Raw genomic sequence first — 19,634 nt, forward strand, 5'->3', positions numbered from 1 at the left:
AGTTCCTCACTTTGTCTTAAATTTTAAATGATAGCCTTGCTGGGTAGAGTAGTCTTGATTACAGATCCTTGCATTTCTTTACTTTGAATGTGCTGTGCCCACTCCCTTTTGGTCTGAAGTGTTTCTATTCATAAATCAGCTGACAGCCTTATGTGAACTCACTTGTGGGTAACTAACTCTCTCTCTCTTTCTGCCTTTAAGAGTATCTCTTTGTCTTCAAACTTTAACATTTTAATTATGGTGAGTATAATGTGTATCTTTGGGTTCATCTTTTTAGGACCCTCTGTGCTTCCTCAATATCTGTGGCCTTTCCTTCACCAAGTTGGGGAAGTTTTCTGCCATTATTTCTTCAAACAGTTTCTCACTTTCTTCTATTTCTGGTACTCCTATAATTTGGATATTGTTATGTTTCATGTTTTCCCAAAGTTCCCTTAAACTATTCTCATTATTTTTAAGTCTTTTTTTTTCTTTTTGCTGCTCTTATTGGGTGTTTTTCTCTACCTTGTCTTCCAAATTGCTGATAAAATCCTCTGTGTTATCTAGCCTACTTTTTATTTTTTCCAATGTATTCTTGATGTCAGATATGCTATTCTTCATTTCCAACTGATCCTTTTTCATGGGTGCTATGACCTTTTTCATGTTGGTGTAGTTCTCAGTAAGTTCCTTGAGCATTCGTATAACCATTACTTTGAATTCTATACCTGATAAATTGCTTACCTTCATTTCATTTAGCTTTTTTTCTGGAGATTTCTCCTGTTCTTTCATTTTTGGCCTGTTTTTTTTTTTTTTTCCTCTTCATTTTGGGTGTCTCTTTGTGCTTGTTTCTATGTATTAGATTTTCTAGACACCCAGTCTTCATGGGGTAGCTTTGTGTAGTAGGTATCCTGTGGGACCCAGTCATCCGGTCTCCATGATCTTCTGAACTGGGTGCTCTAGGAATATCCCTTGTTTTGGTTTTGTTGGCTCTTCTATTGTAATTGAGTCTTGATTGCTGTTTGTCCATTTGTGCATGTGATCAACCCTCAGGCTGACTGACTGTGAGATAACCATGTGCAGCTGCTTCATGTGTGCTGATTCAAAAAAGATAAGTAAAGATACATAAGAAATAATAGCATATATCTAAAACATATATAAGTAAAAATAAATATAAAATATAAAAAAAACAATAAGTTAATTAAAAAGAAATAATAAAAAATTAAAATTAAAAAAGTGAAAGAAGAATAAGAAAAGCAGAAAGGGAAAACAAAAAATAAAAGAAAAAGAAGAACACAACAAATGGAAAAGAAAATCAAACAATTTTTAGAAAAGAGAGAAGCAAAAAGTTAAAATTTTTGAAAAAGAGAAAAACAGAATTCCGCTTTGCAGATTTTGGTGCCTTCTGCATTCTCCCTTTAAATATACTGTTTTTGAAGTTTGTTGGATCTCGCTCCTTGACTATCTGGTGCTGGCCTCTCTGCGTGTTGGTTCTGGGTACCTAGAGTGGGACTCTGGCGCACGCCAATGGCAGAAACGCTGTCCATGTTTTGCCTTCAGCAACTTGCTTGAAGCTACAAGCATTCCACAGTTTTGTGGCTGCCTCTCATAGACCTGACTGTACCTGGGAAGGACCAAGCTGCTCTCCAACGCTGGCTTTTTCCAGCATGGAGCCTGAGGACAGGCCAGCAAACATCCTGAGGTGCCCGGGGTCTTCCCTCATCTGCCTCCAGTGGCCTGCCAGCTGCCTGCTAGGCTTAGTCACTGAGAGAGCCTCTGGCAGAATTGAGAGGATGAAGCCAATGGGTCTCTAGTGAGGGGGAGGTGCCTTTCAGGCTTCTGGGAAATTTGTGGGTGTGGCCCCAACCCAGAGCCACTGAATCGGTCCTGGATTTTGCTCTGACGTTTGCAGGGCCCAGCCCTTAGTATTCAGGTGGGTGGGGCCTCCAGAGCCTACAGGTTGGGTCTGACAGAAGCTGGGAGGGCATTTCCATGAGGAGGATAGTGCCAGTCAAGTTCACGGTACATTGGGGAGAATAATCCCTCCCCACAGCCAGTCACTAATACCCCATGAGTCTGCCTAGACTGCTACACCCAGCCCCAGTTTATGCTCCTGTTTTCTCCAGTGAGGCAGAAGAAAATCCTAAAGGTGGGGTAATTGCCTTCCTCCAGGCTGATGCTGGTGGGAGGGGATTGTTCCACCCAGAAAAGTTGTCTACTGCTGGCATTTGAGAAAGACTCAGCACTGAGATCCTGGCGACTATTCCCCCAAATCTCTCCAGAGCCAAACACCCCAGACGGTTCTCAGGAGACTCCAGTCTGTACTGCCTTCCCTCCACCAGCAGCCAGGGTGAGCGGCTGCAAATGCTCTTTTGTGCATTGTCCTTTAAGAGGGTGCCTGCACTTCCAGTGGACTCCACCTCTCCTTGGTGGACAAAAACCACCCACTTTTTATCACCCAATGCTCAGTAGACTCTCTTCCCAGCTCTCTGGTGCTCTGAACTGGGAAGCCTGTGCTGGGGTTTAGACCCTGTGCCTCTCAGGGGGAACCCCACACAGCCGACCTCCAGCACCTCAGCCACCTCACCATCTATGAGAGCAGGGCTAGCCCCTTTTGCTTCTTTGCCCTTCCTACCAGTCTCCACATGGCTTATTTTACAACTCTTGGTTCTAAATCTCCTCTTCTGCCAATCTTCAGTTGGTCGTTCAGGGTAGTTTTTCCCCAATTTAGTTGAATTTCCAATTTGGTTTTGGGTGGAGGTGAAAAACTCTCAGCACAAATATAGAACCAGAATTCAACAGAACAATTTGTGATTCATGGTATCATCTCAGAAACACAATTTTCGGACAGCATCTTCCATCTCCTTTGATGTGCTTTTTTCCTGTTATCCTGGTTAGCTTTAAGTTCAGTATTTGATGATGTAGATGTGACTATGGCTTCACCCTTTTATCCCTCCTTTAATTTATGTCCCTGTCATTCAAGAGTTGGGCTGGCCCCTCTCAAGAGCAAGTCCGCGTTTCCAGCGTTTAGCATAGGTGCCTCCTCAGTGTGTTAACTATAAACATTTGGTTCTACAGAAGCCCTGAAAAAAGTATGTTCAATCATGTAAGGCTGGGTGGTTGTGTATATATTATTATTTTCACTTTTTTCTCTTCCTACTTCTAGAAGTAAACTTGAGAAGTCATACTGTTTACCAGACAGCTTCCACACTGGGGACTGGCCCTGCCTCCGCATGGGCCAGGACCTTTTGTGTGTCAGGCAACCTCCAGGCCTTTGATTTGCCCAGGAAAGGTTTTAAAGACAAATGAGAATGAAAATAAAGCAATTTTTATTCAGGTAGAGAAAAATAAAGAGGTCAGGCTATGGATGCAGTTACAAAAGAAGCAAAAAGTATGCACCTGAGTGGACATGGGCCAACTCGAGAGTGAGTTGTAAGCATAGTCAGTTAGTTGTTCGGATTCTGTGTGTTTCCAAGGGGTAAAGGATTGTGATGAGCAAATCAATTAAGACAACATAGTATGCCGCAAGATTTGAGTACTTAATTTCTATTTTTCCCACATCACTGTAAGCTCAAAGGGGAGAGAAGTTATATTTGATTTGATTTGCATTGTATACCTAGCATCCAATATGTAGTAGATGTTCAACTATCTATAGAATTTGTGAATGAATAATGAGGGTGTAATGCAATATCACCACTGTGCTCATATGTAAAAATGCATACAGATACAAAAAATGTTGTGCTGCTGTTCACATGGGAATTCTGCTTCAGTGACTGACCATAACTAGGGTTGGCAATTCGATATTATAAGGGTGAGATAATCCTCAGAGTTAGAAACTTTAGGAATTATTTCATAACCTGGCAACCTTTATTGGCTATGAGAAATGAAAATTGGAGCATACTGGAGAGAAAACATCTGAACTATTTCCTAGTTATTTTAAAGTCTGCCAGGGGATTAGGGGGCACTTTTTCTTGAGTCTCACCCCAGCTACTCAAACTTTTTTATAGGGAGAGGTCTGAGGATGGAGAAGAACATTCAGGTTTGAAACACCAGAGGGCAAAGATGAAAGCTCCACAGTGAGAAATTTCTTTGATTTATATTATGTTTTATATTAAATCTTCAAGTTGACTTTGTATTTGACTCCATAATATGTGTCTATATGTGTGTCAGTATAAAAATTAGTATATTTTCCCATCCAAATTCTTCTATTGTAAATAGTTCCCCAAGAAGACATGGCTGGCTTACCTTCTTCTATGCAAGTGTAAGGAGCATGGTGTTGGGTCATTTAACAAATCAAAATTTTGTCTTAGTAAGGTTTTAAAATTTCCATCTAAAAACCAAACCTCAGAAGTGTTAAGACTGTATTACTAAAGCCACTAAACAGCCTTGCAAAACAAATTACCACTATCTTTACTTGCCCAGTGACCACCTGTGTGCAATTCTCCCTGGCACTTCTCCAATTGCCAGAATGATATTTTTAATGTATACTGAGGTCGACTTTTTGCTTACACTTATTTCATGAAACAATCAATTAAGGTTACTTTGACATAATTCAGTCTAAATATTGATAATTCCACATATCATGAAAACTGAATGAATTTGTAGGCCATCTAAATATATTTTTTCCTGGCTATTTTCAACATCCCTGGGAGGTAAGGAGAGTGTACATTTATACAGCCCTCATTTTGATTGACTAAAAATATGCCATTTGCTATCCAACACATATTAAGGGTGGGGCTTTTAGGTAACCTCATTGTGACTCCTGTTTCTCATCATAAAATGGGCTTCCAAATCATTCCCAGGTTATAGGATCTGAAGGACACTGAAATGACTGCTCATCACTTTAGTTGGTACTATGACTGTCAGACAGATGGAAACTAAAATAATATCTGTATTACTGTTAAAGTCATGCACAGCCTGGCTGTGAGAACAAACTGGATTACCAGTCTTCCCCATTTTTCCCCAGACACCCAAATCTATATCTTGGGTTAACTTAGCTTGGGTCAACAGAAATCCATGCCATGATTGGACTTGGTGACTCTTTTTCTGTGTAGAGAATTAAGAGGTGAAGCAGAGGCCAGATGTGTTGGTCTAAAGACATCCCTCAGTACAGAAGCACAAAACTAGGAAAGACTCAAATGTCCCAACCAGTTAGGGATAAACAAGATGGCACACATAAGTGCTTGGCTCAGAGCCTGCAACCGCCAGCATAGATGATATTTCTGGTATTAACTATAGGTACTTTATTTGCATTTTATCATTTAAAATATGTTGTCCTACAACAATCCTTTAGGGTCAGGATTATCTGCATTTTACGGAAGATGAAGCTGAGGCTCCAACAGGTAAAGTAAGTTGCTCAAATTCACATGGATAGTTAAGAGTTGGGGCCAGAATCCTATTCTACTGTAGATCGGGGCTCTTCTGGGCTTTCATAAATCATTGTGCCTCTAAGTTATTCTTTTCTAGACTAATAAGGTGGTCACATGAAAGTTTTAACCAAAGCTGGAAATCAGTGTAAAATGTTAGATTTGTATTTTGTGCTTATATATTAGAAATTATTACCCAAAAAGATAAGGAAATAGAGATGTGCATATTAACACAATTAATGATTTCTCTTTCTTATTTTTGCAACTTTTATTATTTTTACAACTTTTGTTATGTTTAAAATTATTTAAATTTTTGTCAAATGGAGAAAATAATATATTAAGTGAGTTTATATATAATATTTCATGAAAGTTAATATTTTGCCATTTGATTCAGTTATTTTATTTATAAGAAAATAAATATTTTAGCAATGACACAAGCATCTTCTCTTCTTTTTACTCAATCAAATCTCTTTCCTCCCTTCTCAGAGGGGGCTACTAACTGAAGTGTGTACTGGTGTTTTAAAATTTTACATAAATGGTGTGATTCTGTGAGTTTCCTTCTGCAGTTCTCTTTCCCTTAGTACTACACTTAAGATTTACTCCGGCTAATCCACCAAGATGGAGCCAAAGCACTTAGCCATTTTTTTTAAGATGTGACACTTGCTATGTAAAACACTTTCCTTTTTAATAATTTTGTTTTACTTTTCAACTACATTTGACAAAACACTCTCTTTCTGATGAAGAAACCAGTGCTTCACAGGGACTCAAGTCTTCTGTAACAGGAAAGCAGTTCTCCTAAGCATCCTTTCTGCTCTGGGATTTTGTCAGGGGTCTTATTGTCTGGACTAAAGAGAGATTTTGGAATTTGAATCTGTGGTGTACTTTTTGTCCATTTTATTGTAACTAAAAATTTTAATTTTTATTTCCCCAAGAACTTAATCCAGTTCCTCAAAGGCAAAGTGTCATGTAATATATATTCACCTTTACACTAGGCTAAGTATTTGTTGTGTAAATTATAATAAGTTGATTAACACGATGAGGCCATTAAAAGTTACTTATCAGGTGCTGAGTCCATGACAGGTTTACTTTTCTTAATGGAAACACCAGAGAGAAGTCTTTGTTCAGGCAGGGTTTATTTAGTGCTTATTAGCTTGAGTCAGGTATGAGTGTTCATCTAAACCAGGGCCCATCAGTTTGGGGTCATTTAAAGAGAGGAATGCCTACTGGGAAACTGTCAAGTGTATATACATGGGACCAGTACTGACACAGTGAAAGCTATGCTTGTTATACCACTTCTTAAGTTTTTACAGAGTTTCAAAAGCTGGACTAAAAAATCCTATCAATTGAGCTCTCTCTATGGTCCAGGCACCATGCCAGTCACATCATTCACAATACCTCATTTCTTTATCTCATAAATCAATGATGATTTAAGCAGTGTTATGAAGAAAACTGAGGCTCAAAGGATGTCTCCAAAATCACACAGTTGGCAAGGATATGAACAGGCTGTCTGACCACAGGGCTTTCTGGTCAACCACATATTGCCTTAACTCAGTGGTTCTTAACCTTTCTAATCTGCGACCCTTTAATACAGTTCCTCATGTTGTGGTGACCCCCAACCATAACTAAAGCATAGTGATTAATCACAAAAACAATATGTAATTATATATGTGTTTTCTGATGATCTTAGGCGGCCCCTGTGAAATGGTCGTTCGACCCCCAAAGGGGTCGCGACCCACAAGTTGAGAACCGCTGCCTTAACTCCTCCTAATGAGTAGTCATCTATTTAATCCTATAACTCCCATGTATAGGTCAGCGATGGTGACTCTGACTTGCCACCTGACTGGTGCCCATCACATGCCCATCAGTGTGGCCCATATTGATGCTCAGTGCCCTTCTTGGGCTATGCTGGAAAGGTGTGCTTTTCCTAAGAGAGTGTGGCTTCTGCTGATACAGAGGCCTCCTTATAAGAGCCACCTGCCAGCCACCTACACTTTTACTACAAAACCCACTTACATTTGAGAAATCAGAGTACAACTTTCAAATCACAATGGCAGGTTATGCAAGCCTCCATCTTTTTTACTATTAACCATCAGTGCTGAAGCTAATTTACAGCTTTAATCATGAGCCTTCGCATATTATTGGTGTAAAGTATAAATATTTGAATGCTGATTATTGTAAAACAAACAGGCCACTGTGTCCAAAGCACATGGATGCTATTTCCAGAAGTCAGCAGACCCTGGCTAGAAGGCAGCTATGTTGTCCCTGTACAACCAATAATAGATGTCTGGAATCATTCCTGCCTTCCCCTGCCCCAGCAGCACCTGTTACCTCATAACAGAAAGTTCTGAAAGCTAAAAGCTACCCAGAGTGGCTCCCATATGTGAGTCTGCCTTTGAAATTATTTTCCATCTTCCCTGTCACTCTAGGATAAATCTTACAAAGCAAAAATTATTTGCCTAGAAATTAATGCCATCATCTTCATAAGAGCAGCCCACCCTTGTCCAGCTTGAGCCCATCACTCCTAATCACCAGGCTGTATACCATATTCTTCATATTTTCATCTCAGGCACACCTGGCTCAGGTGTTCCATCAGCTGGAAGTGACTGTCTTCCTTCCTTATTGATGTGTTCAATGTCCAACTCTAGTACCCCTCCTCTTTCAAGCACTCCAGTATTACTTTAATCCATATCACTCCTCTGTACATTCACCCACTGTGGGGCAGAGAAACAAAGCAGTCAGAATCATTTTGCCTTTCTACCTAGATAACAAACTCCTTGAGACCATGGGCCTTCACACCTATATCCTCTCTGGAAATGTCAACTCATTCTGACTGGCAAAATCCACTTGGTGGCTGTGCCAAGGCCACTGTCAGTGGGACTGCTCTTCCAGGAAAATGAACTGGCTGTTCTGCCCCCCTCCCCACCCCTGCCTGAGAAATGGAGGGGGTGCCCTCTCATCATCAAGCTCTACTGGACCTAGGTTGGCCTTTTCCTTTCTGCTTTTCTGGACATCAGCTTAAGAATAGGCTGGGATCAGAGGAGGAATGAATTAGGGAGTGGACCTTTAGTATCATGTATTTTGCAGTCTGGAGGCTTTGTTTTATAAAAACTGAAAAAGGGAAAGGAAAGGGGTCATTTGTAAAAGGAGCCTTTGTGGTTGTGAACACGGAAGAGTTTCAGTGGGAATGGTACCTTCCTCTTTTTTTTTTTTTTTTTTTTGGTACCTTCCTCTTTTATGTAAACTGATTTTTCTTGGCTGTGTGACAAGAGCTAATTTTAGAAAAAATGATTCTTGAAAGAAAATTACGCATGAAGGTTATTAAGATACATAAGTTTCTCATTGTTCACACACTGTTTGTTATCTCAATGTTAAAATAAACATGTAAATTTAAGTTCAGTTCAGACAATTTAGACACAAAACAGACAGGACTATTTCTCACACCACAGAAAACCTGGCCAGAAGGCAGTTGTAGCAGACACATCAATCAAAGTGTGTTAAAAATACTCTTCATTCAAGAAAACTGGTGATCAAAGCTTGTCAACCTCAGGGCTTACAAGGGACATCATTAAAGTGGAAAAACCCAGAATCAACTTCTCTTTACCCTTGAACAGAATTAAAAGCCAGGTAGTTGTATTCATCCTAAGATGCATTATAACCTTCATCTGTGGCAGTACTTACACTTCATAATTTCATTTGACAACTTGTAATAAATTGTGCCTTTTGGAAACTGTAATTTTTTAAAACAATTTGAATGAGAAATTAGACACTCTTCTGTACTATACTGAATATTTACATGGAAATGTGATGCATTTCCTTGTTTGAGAATTAGTATCTAAGATAGAGGCACCAAAATTCCTGAGCAGGTATTTTGATCGTTAATCAAAATAATTTGTAGTAGTGGGTCATTTTTTAATTTTATTTTGCCTGTAATCATTGCCTTAGTGTTACCAGGCAAGTTTCCTAGAAGTTTGACTATAGAGGCCACAAAAAGCGGGAGAAGGATGAGAATGGAGAAGTGCAGTTCAAATAGGCAGAGAACATCCACTTGCATTTAAACCTTAGCATGGCCAGGTAATAATATCAGAATTACCATGGAAAAAAAGAGAAAGTCACACCACACAAACTATGCATTTAATTTGGCCAGTTCCATTCCCAAGTGAAAACTGGGAAGAACTCAGTGACCACAGTCATTTAGAGACCATGCCTGACAAAGCACATGTAGACTTATGATTAGGAGGCACTTCTTTATTGGTGCCCGGGGACAAATCATTTCCCCGATGTGCTACTTATATGTCCCCAATGCAATTTATATTACACTAGCTAATCATGGGACATAGCAAGCATTACAGAACCACTTCATTTAAGCTATGTTAATATCAGATGTACTATATTAGAGAAAAATATGTGTCTTTTCCTACTGCTTAGACAAACATTTCTTCCTATTAGTCTGTGTGGTTATTCTACAGGAGAGAATGATCTAAGGCTGTGATATTGATCAATATCCTCTACCTTTCTAACCTGGGTTTTTACAACTATGCTGATGATGAGGATCCAGGATACATGCAATGATTTTTGTAGCATTTTGCTAGCAGAAAATTTACTGTTGTCTTGAGATGTAATCATTTTGGAGAATGTTCCTGTAATTGGTAACAAAAGGTCAGCAGTGATATAAGTTGCAGGGGAGCTTTTGGATCACTGAAATTTAAAGCCTAAGCATGAGTTGAGGCAGGACCCCAGCACTTTCTCTCATTACTGTGGATGAGGAGCCACATAACTCCTACCAAATGAAAATCCTCATTCTTTGCGTTGTGATACTTAACTCTTTTCACAGTGCTCAGAGAGCTTCAAAAATCCCACCCTTTCTACTTTCCAGACAAGAAGGTGGAGAGGACAAAATCTTTCCCAGTGTCCTGGTCGCACAGCAGCTCCTTCCACCCAGCTAGGCTTTTCCTAAACTTTCTCTGTGTCCACAGATGTCCTCTCATTCTCCTCCCTTACCTTTCATGTCTGTCATCTCCCCATGGGAAAAAGGAAAAAGACTTTGCATGCCTTGGTTGGGAACTAGACATTTCTGTATAGGTCCTGGACGTGAATTTAGCAGATTCACCTTCTCAGCTCCTGTTTCTGTGGCTTCTTGACTCTGCTGAACTGAGGCAGCTAAGGGCCATCTGGCATGCAGAACACAGGTCCTCAGCTTTAGTCCCTGAGGCCATAGATTCCCCAACCTACCAAGGTGCCCTGTTTGTTGTTTCATCTACTGCAATTATATGCACATGCCCTTTTGACTTTGTGTTTTTAAAATAGTCTCTCAAGCAAATGCTGAATGAAGTAAAGAACATCCATTTCCCATTATTTTATTTATATTTTTAAATCCTCACCAGATGATATATTTTTATGAGAGAGAGAGAGAAGGAGAGAGAGAGAGAGAGAGAGAGAGAGAGAGAGAGAGAGAGAGAGAGAGAGAGAAACATTGATGTGAGGGAGAAACAGTGATCTGTTGCCTCCCGTATGCACCCTGACCTAGAATCGAACACGCAACCTAGGTTTGTGCTCTTATTGGGGATCAAACCCACAAACCCTTGGTGCAAGGGATGCTGCTCCAACCAACTGAGCCACCTGGTCAGAGCTTCATTTTCCATTCTTTACTAATCCACTAGAATAAGCCCCCAGAGCTGTTGCAGGGCAACCAGGAGATGATAATTCCTGCCAGAAGCAGAAAGGCTGCCTTTTAAAATAGCTACTGGAGCTTATGATGGTTTGTTTAATCATTTGTCTGGTCTTTGTACTGGGTCCCTGGGATGGAATTTCTAAAAACCCTTAGATTTTCCTCAGTGACAGGAGTGTCTGTGTTGTGCTAATGTGGTAAATCTTAGTGGGCTGCTAGATAGTGTCAGAATGAGGGCTGGTCACCAGAAAGACCAACTCTGTGATTAGAGGGTAGGGGACTTCAGGCCAACCTGACCTCTGGGGAGAAGAGGGGACTGGAAATTGAACTCAGTCACATGGCCAATAATTCAATCAGTGATGCCTACATAATGAAACCCCAGTAAAAACTCTGGATACCTAGGTTCAGTGGCATTTCTTGAATGGTGAACACATAGATACCCCAAAAGGATGATGTTGCCTGACTGTGGGAAGTGGACATGGAAACATGAAATCTCTCTCCATTCAGTACACACACACACCTTGTACATCTATCCCTTCAAAAAATGAAAGAAAAAAAAAACCCACTTTAATCCTTTAATCATTAGTATAGTATAGCTTTCCTGAGTTCTGTAAGTCATTCTAGCAAATTATCAAACCTGAAGGGTATTGTGGGGACCTCCCAGATTGGTGGCCAAATTGTGAGAAGTGCAGGTGGCTTTTGGGATATAAATTAAGACTGATGTCTAAAGTGGGAGCATTCTCATGGGACTGTGCTAACTCTAGTGGTTAGAGTCAGAATTCTGTTGCAAAGTGCTCAGTGGGGGTGGAAGCAGGATAACTGTTACTAAGGATACTTTTCTGATTTCTAATACAAATGTTGAAATACTAGCAATAGTTTTAGATCTTCAGGTTGGGCATTACAGTTTGAAGTACTATCTCCTGAGTGGGCAGGTTTAGAAAGATCATTTAGCAGATTCTACTCAAAGTGTGGCATCTGTAAACTGTTCTCAGTTCCTGTTGAAGTATGCATAAAATGAAGGTAAGCATCTAGAAACTTTCACAGTAATTGGACATTGCCAAGCCATTCAGGAATAGAAATATAAAATCATCAGACTGTAACAATTTGTGAAAAAAGATACCTTTCTCTACAGATAGTTTAAGAAGGTTTATTTAGAAAATAATGCTTCAGTTGGTATGAGCAGATAGAATCAGATATCAGGGTCAAGAGTGTAAGGCCCAGAGTTAAGCAAATGGGTATGCATGCAATAACTGCTTCTTACTTTCTCCGTGGCTTTGGGCATGATACTTAGTCTCTCTGGGGTTCAGTTTTTCATCTCTAAAATGGATACTGCAGTATTTCCTACTTTATTACGTGCTTGGAAGCTAAATAAGATAATCCAGGGAAAGTGCTAAGCACAGGGTTTGGCACATAGAAAGTTAACTGCTGGTATCATTTCTTCTGAGTTCACTTCTTGGCATCAGTGTCTCTGGCTTGATGAAAGCACATTTAGTGTACGTATATTTAATTTACGATGGTATATGAAATCTACAGCCTTGCTTTCATGTGAAGACAAGGTAAAGCAAACGTTTTTTGAAAAGCCGCAATTAATGCATGTAAATGAATGTTGAACTTTATGTCATCTATCTGAGAGGCTAGACTCTCATCTGTCTCAAGGATGCCACAATTGTTGGACTCATTCTAGGCACTTCTCATTTGGCATTTTTATTAGAGCCTGTTTCAACAATCTGTTCTAATCTAATAAATCACCTCAAAATTCAGTGGCTTAGAATAACAACCTGTCATTATCACTCATGGTTCTGTGGGTTGACTGGCTCAGAAGGGCTCTTACTTGGGGTCTTCCATGTGGGTATAGTCAGAGGTGGGTGAGACAAGAGTCATCTGGAAGCTCTACTGGGCTGTCCATCCAAATGGGACAGGTACGGCTGGAACAGCTCAGGGAAGACCGAGCATCTACCTCTCAGTCCACGTGACCTTTCCACATGGCTAACTTGGGCTTCCTCACTGCATGGTGGACTCAGGTTATAGAGATATCTGTCTGGTTTCCCCTAGAGTGAGCTGTTTGCGAGGCAGAAAATGGAATCAGCTAGATCTGGGCCTGGTAACTGATCAAAGAAGTCACAGACTTCACCCGATCCTTATTCAAGAGAAGACATAGACCCCATCTATCCATAGGAAAAGTCAAAGGATATGTGTTCATCTTTAAGGAAAATGTGTTTCCTTACTTTGGCCTTTTTTTTTTCCACTAAAGGCAGTGGTTAGCTTCCCAAGGTGACTACACTGACATAGTATCACTCATTTTGACTTCCGTGTTTATCTGAGTAAAAACCCAGTCAGTATTGTGCTGTATTAGGGCCACACCTCACATACCAAAGTATTATAGTAGCAGGTGGCCTATGCTAGGGAGGGATGACGCGAGTCATTGATTTCCGCATGAACTCCTCCCATCAGCCCTGTCTGATCTGTATTAATGACCTCCTCATAACACTCCTCCCTGTCCTGCCTTACCTGTTACAATGTCATCTTCCTAAAGCCCATGCAAGCAGCATACCCTTGCTTAGAGAACTTCACTCCTCCCATGCCTCGTACAGCCCAGATATCCAGGTAGGCCCTTGAGGTTACCCACAGCTGAGAGAGCCTAGTTTTCCAGTTGTTTTCACCAAATGGTCTCCCTACTTCTTTCAACAGTGTCACCCAAATACACAGCCATGCATGCTTGCAGACACTGACATGCATACACACAACCGCATATCATTCTTTCAGCTCATGTTAATTCAGTGTCTGCTGGTGCTGGGTGCTGTGCTCTCTGCTTTGAGTTCAGAAAGCTCAATTATTGTTCCACAAACATGCTCTATGTGTTTGCCTTTCTGGTGTTTGGCTTACATTCCTGAAGCTTAGGTGCATTTCTTATTAACATTTCATTGTTTCCCTTAGTACAAGCACTATACCACCCAGGTATCAATGTAGCCATAAACATGGTTGCAATACTGTATGGAGGAGAGGTTCCTTCTCCCTTACATTCCATCTTACACTTCATCTCTGCCCCCTTTGTCACTCTTTCTCTGTTGGAGGCTCATCTAGAATCAGCAAGCTCTCTCATCTCTTCTGTCATTTCCTAAGAGACTCAAGGTGAGGATGAAGTAGGTGGGCATTATTTCAGGCACTGTTGAAGTCCACAGACACCTTGGGATAACATCCCCCTGCAGCAACATTCACTGAAGCACTGCCTATTCAGAACCATGGGTGGACTACTGGTGTGTTTCAGGCAGCCTCCCAGACCTGGGGGAGACCGCGGGGAATCAGGTATGGTTGTCACCCCTTAGTAATACACAGCAATGTTGCTGTACAATATACATGCTTTGAGCTTTTGGCTGTCTAATATGCAGGTAAGAGAAGGCAGACTCTGCTCAACTCTCCTGCTTTGTTTCACGAAATTATAATTCTATAAACCCAGTTTCAGGGAAAGGTTGTTGGTATAGTCCCTATTAAGCAGCTGTCAAGGTGGGGAGACAAACAGGTCACTGAGTGACCTGGAGAGGGTTTCCAAATACACACCCACTCCACCTCCTGTCTCAAAACTCTCAGCTGAGATGATGGGACCCTTTGCAGAGGTTGGGGGTTGGGAGAAATAGGACACCTGAATTTAGTAAAACCTCCCTGATGATCCTGGTTTCTGGTGCCGATTCTGACCCTCCTCAACAGGAACACTGCAAAGATAGATTGTCCCCAGTGATGTCTGTCAGATGTCCACATTGGCTAACCGCAGACCTGTTTTTCAGGTTCATTCAACGCCAGCTGCCTTAGGACACCAGCTGTTGACCGCAGAGCCCTGCCATGAAACCACACTTGAAGCAGTGGAGAAGACGAACGCTTTGTGGGATATTTGCTTGGGGTCTCTTCCTCCTGGTGATTTTCATTTACTTCACGGACAGCAGCCCTGCAGAGCCTGCGCCTGGCTCCTTTGCCTTCCTGAAGACCAAGAGGCTCCTGCCCAGGCAGGGGAAGCAGAGAGCCATCATGGGTGCCATGCAGGAGCCCTCCTTGCCCGAAAGCGTGGAGGCACACAAGGGGTTGGCGGATGGACACACCACGAGGCCTCGCGACGTGCAGAAATGGGCCCAGGTGCAAAGTGGGGTTGAAAATAAGTTCTTTTCATCCCAGATTGGAAGAAAATCTCAAAGTACATTCTACATGGAGGACGACGACTACTTTTTTGCTGCTGGTCAGCGAGGGCCTCATAGCTTTACTCAGGGGGCATTGGAGTTGCTTTCTGCCAGGCACCCTGGCCGGCGGTTGGGAGTATCCATGGTTAAGAAACGGCACCTATACCAGAGAAGCAGCCGTTTGCTGGAGAAGGGAGACGATGGAGACAGGCTGTACTCCTCCATGTCTAGGGCCTTCCTGCACCGACTCTGGAAGGGAAACGTCTCCTCCAAGATGCTCATCCCACGCCTGCAGAAGGCCATGAAGGACTACCTGACCTCCAACAAGCATGGTGTGCGCTTCCGCGGGAGACGTGCGGTGGGGCGGAGCCGGGCGGCTCTGCTGTGCGGGCTGCGGCACCGGGTGCGCGTGCGCACGCTCGATGGCACTGAGCCGCCCTTCTCGGCGCTGGGCTGGCAGGCAGTGGTCCCCACCGTGCCACTCAGCCAACTGCACCCGCGGGGCTTTCGCTCCTGCGCGGTGGTCATGTCTGCTGGCGCCATCCTCAACTCCTCCTTGGGGGAGGAGATAGGTGAGTGTCATCGTGGGGCCTCTGATCACAGGCTTTAGCTCGGTGTGTAATTAGGGCTAGCTGTGTCTTCACCTTCCTCTGTCCCCACTGGCAGGGCAGACTTGTGCCATAGCGCTCGATGTTTTTGGACATTAGCTGAGGAGTGCCTTTTTGTAGCTGAGTCTATAAGACCCTGTTTGAGATCCCAGCAGAGGTATCCTTCCGGGCAGTTTTAGAGCAGAGATATGCTCCACATAGGTGGGTGTCAGGAGGAGTGGAAGACCAGCACCCCGCCTTTTGCAGCCATGACCTTCCTCACTGCTTCTATCTCAGGATTCCTCTCCCTTAGAAACCATGTTCTGAGCTGATAGTCTCCCAGCCTGGTCCTCAAAAGCCTGATGAACCCGTAGTGTGGTAGTTATAATAAGAGGCGAGAAAGGAAAGAGAATTCCCAAGAAGCAAGGAAAGGTAGATGTGCCACCTCCAAAGAGAAGTATTCATGGTGATTGTAGTTAGGCACTAAACCGATGTGTGGGCTTTGAAGAGAACCTGGTTGCTATTGAGAGAACATCTTTCCTATTCCAATAATGAATTCTGAATTTCCACCCGTTGGTACAAATCTCACCTTTGGTTATAGCCGGTGCATCGAGCAGGGCTCTTCTCCAAGAAGGTAAATAACAGGACTGTTACAGAACCCCTGGGCTGCTCCAATTGAAAACAAACCCACGGGCTCTTTAGTTAGGGGTCCGATTGCCCACCACCAAAATTACAACTCTGAATATTATATTTGAGTGAAAAGAAAAATTATTTAACAGTTACACATATCCTTGCCTCCCCTCTATCAAACCTAACCAGTTTTAGGGGGGTCAGAAACACCGTTTCCCTACTTCCCAAACACAGTTCAGCTTTACCAGCAGCTGCCAATCACTCAATCTGATTGGCGAGGTCCTTTCTGTGCTGTGGTGCCCTCCAGCTCTCAATGCAGGACCACCTGGATTCTCAGCCTCCTTGCGAACTGTCTTCTTTCTGTAAACCGCGTGGATCTCCTCTCCTTCTCCAGAGCACCTCTGCGAACACTCACCAGCGACGGAGACAGCCCCAGAGCGCGCCACCCCTAAAGTGTTCGTAGCTGCCTATATATCCCTGACTGCGTCCTCTGATGCAGTGGGTGTTGCCAATAGTTCTGACCATTCACAGAACCCCACGTAGGCTCTGTGTGCCTTCCACACCATCACCTGGTTAAAGACTCCTCCCATCCATCTGAGGCCTTGGATGCATTAAAGCAATTTACATAATGAAAGACACCGGACATCAGCCTCAGGCATGTGGAGGCATTCTGAAAGCTGCTTCCTTCTTCCCGTCCCCCAGCCACAAACTCCAGGGATTCTTGGACTCTCCTGTTTCTGTAACAGGACCACATCCCAGATGCCCATTTTCAAATCCTTGTCAAGAGCCCTGGGGACCATCTGTTTCATAGTTCCTGTCCAGATTGATGGGTTATATATATAGAAAGAAAGAGAACTATTTTAAGGACTTGCTCCTGTGATTGTGGGGACTGGCAATTCTGAAATTTGTAGAGAAAGCAGGTGATCCAGAAGTTCATGTAAAAGGTGATATCTGGAGCCTAAAATCTGCAGGACAGGCTGGCAGGTGGGAAGCTCAGGCAGGATTTGCCTGAACACAGAATTCCTTCTTCAGGAAACTTCAGTCTTTGCTCTAAGGACTTTGACTTCCCTCCATTCCCAGACTAATTCTGTTGCTGCACCAGTGAGCAAGCAGCTTGTCCCTTTAGGCCCATTAACTCATTTAAGAAACAGGTATTTAACTGCCACTATGTGCCAGCTTCTGTACTAGGTGCCAAAGAAAAAAATGTGAACCAGACACAGCCTCCGCCTGAAGTGCCAATGTAAAACAACCAAATCTAATACATTCTCACAATTGTTGCTGATAACTAATCTGGAAGTGACATTCAGGGCACATCTCTTACTTGTTAGAAAAGAATACCTGTTGTTTCCTGGACCTGTTAGCTGTTCTGTGTCCTTTAGGAGTGGTTAATATCCAGATCCAGAACCATCTTTAGATGGGGTGATGCCATCGTAATCAGGCTTCACAACCCAGACCTCATTTCAGATGTTCTTGGGAATGAGACTGAATGTGAATTTTTTTTTTAAGTTAAAAAAAAAAAGACACAAATCTAGATTTGAGGTCTGGAGTCCCAGTGTCCCTTTGCTGACATTACAGCAGACTTATAATAACACTGTCCATGTGTCACATAAATGTGTAGCCAAAGCTGGAGCAGAGCAGCCTGCAATTGATGAGGAAAAGCAGTGGTTTAGAGGTTCCTGGAGTGAAGTAACACCAGTTCTTCCTCATTTCCAGGATCATCGTTAATAATATAAGAAGGAATTTAAATATTATACTGTAAAGCAGGCAGTAACTAGCTTTTGGTTTTGTTTTGCAGGATTTTAAACACCTCTGAATCATAGTTGCACATTTGGATTGCTCTTGGATGTCAGTGAGAATTCCTCTGCTCTTTATTCTGGCATAAATGTCCCTGACCAATGTCTCATAAACTCTTTCCACAATTTGGAATAGTGTGAAAGACACTGGACATTACACGTTTCAGAGGAACATGAAATGTCACATCTTTATTAATTCTACTATCCAGATTTAATATATTCTCTGCACTCACATGAGGCTTTATTATTAGAATTGGAGAATCTTAACTGAAAAACACAAGTATTTAAAGTTTTCTATTGTTTTGCTTAGGTTCCTTTGAATCCAGTTTTGTACCTACCATTTTAAGACTATGTTATCATAGCATAGTACAATTTATAAAAACAAAAACTCCTTCATTTTTATAAGCTGGTATCTCTTAGTATCAGCACTTGTGCATGTGAGGTGGTGAGTTTCTCCTTCCTACTCACCTGAATGTATACATGCTTATCAACACATAGTTGTTAATGGTTCTCTTGATAAACACAAAGTCACTAGTAGATTCTTCCAGGCAGCTTGTAATACTGGAGCATGCTGCACTATTTAGCTAAATTCATCTTGACCCCTAAAAATTTCTTGTGGATTGGTTAAGTGAAGATCAAAATACTTACAAACATAGTCTCATGAAAAACTGAGGGCAGAGCTAGGGAAGAACCTGGTGCTAGCTCCATGTCAGCACTGCCAGGAGTTGTCTCCAGGCTGAACTGGCCCTGAAAATTTAGCAGTCACGCCCCTTCACCCCCCAAGAGGAAGACTCAGTTGCCCTTGGGTTTCTATATTAGCTGGCTTCCCTCTGGCTCCCTCTGCTGGTTCTATTCACAGTTCTATTCCTGTTTCCCAGTTCTGTTAGGCTGTAATTGTTTTAAAGAATGCTGTCACAGTTGTCAACACTTCCGCTTTGAATACGTTATTGAAAAGCAAACTGCACTGTCTTGGCAATGTGGAACATTCTTTCCTAGAAGCAGTGAGATCTTTTCATCGCCCAAGTATTTATATAAAGAATAATTTGGTAGTGAGATCATCTGCCAGCAGTCCTGTGGAAACACACTGCAGAGGAGAATTGTGTACTCTAAAGTAACAGTAGTGACCTTGATGTGGGAGATCAGGACCTGTGTACTTGAAACTCAAATTCTGGAAAGTGTGTGGGAAATGGAGGGAGGGTGTGTGTAGGGAGTGGAGCCCGCAGTACTTGCTGGTGAGAGCATATAGTACCTCCCAGTGGGCAGAGTCTGGGTGTGCCATCTCAAGAAAGAAAGAAAGAAAAAGAAAGAAGAAAGAAAGAAAGAAAGAAAGAAAGAAAGAAAGAAAGAAAGAAAGAAAGAAAGAAAGAAAGAAAAAAGAAAGAGAGAAAGAAGGAAGGAAGGAAGGAAAGAAAAGAAAAAGAAGGATAGATCATAAAGTTATTCAACAAGCATTTAGT

At 42.2% G+C, this 19,634-nt stretch overlaps 1 protein-coding gene across 1 annotated transcript in view; it reads left to right on the forward strand.

Moving 5' to 3' along the window:
• Positions 1-14,838: 14,838 nt before the first annotated feature.
• Positions 14,839-19,634, forward strand: part of ST6GAL2 (ST6 beta-galactoside alpha-2,6-sialyltransferase 2) — a 52,804-nt gene continuing 48,008 nt past the window's right edge. Inside the window, exon 1 of the mRNA XM_090271778.1 lies at positions 14,839-15,739. Coding sequence (XP_090127904.1) covers positions 14,839-15,739 — 901 coding nt within the window. The remainder of the gene's footprint in view (positions 15,740-19,634) is intronic.

This window comes from Furipterus horrens, unplaced genomic scaffold (assembly GCF_987537825.1).
Source record: "Furipterus horrens unplaced genomic scaffold, mFurHor1.1.pri manual_scaffold_3, whole genome shotgun sequence".
NCBI lineage: Eukaryota > Metazoa > Chordata > Mammalia > Chiroptera > Furipteridae > Furipterus > Furipterus horrens.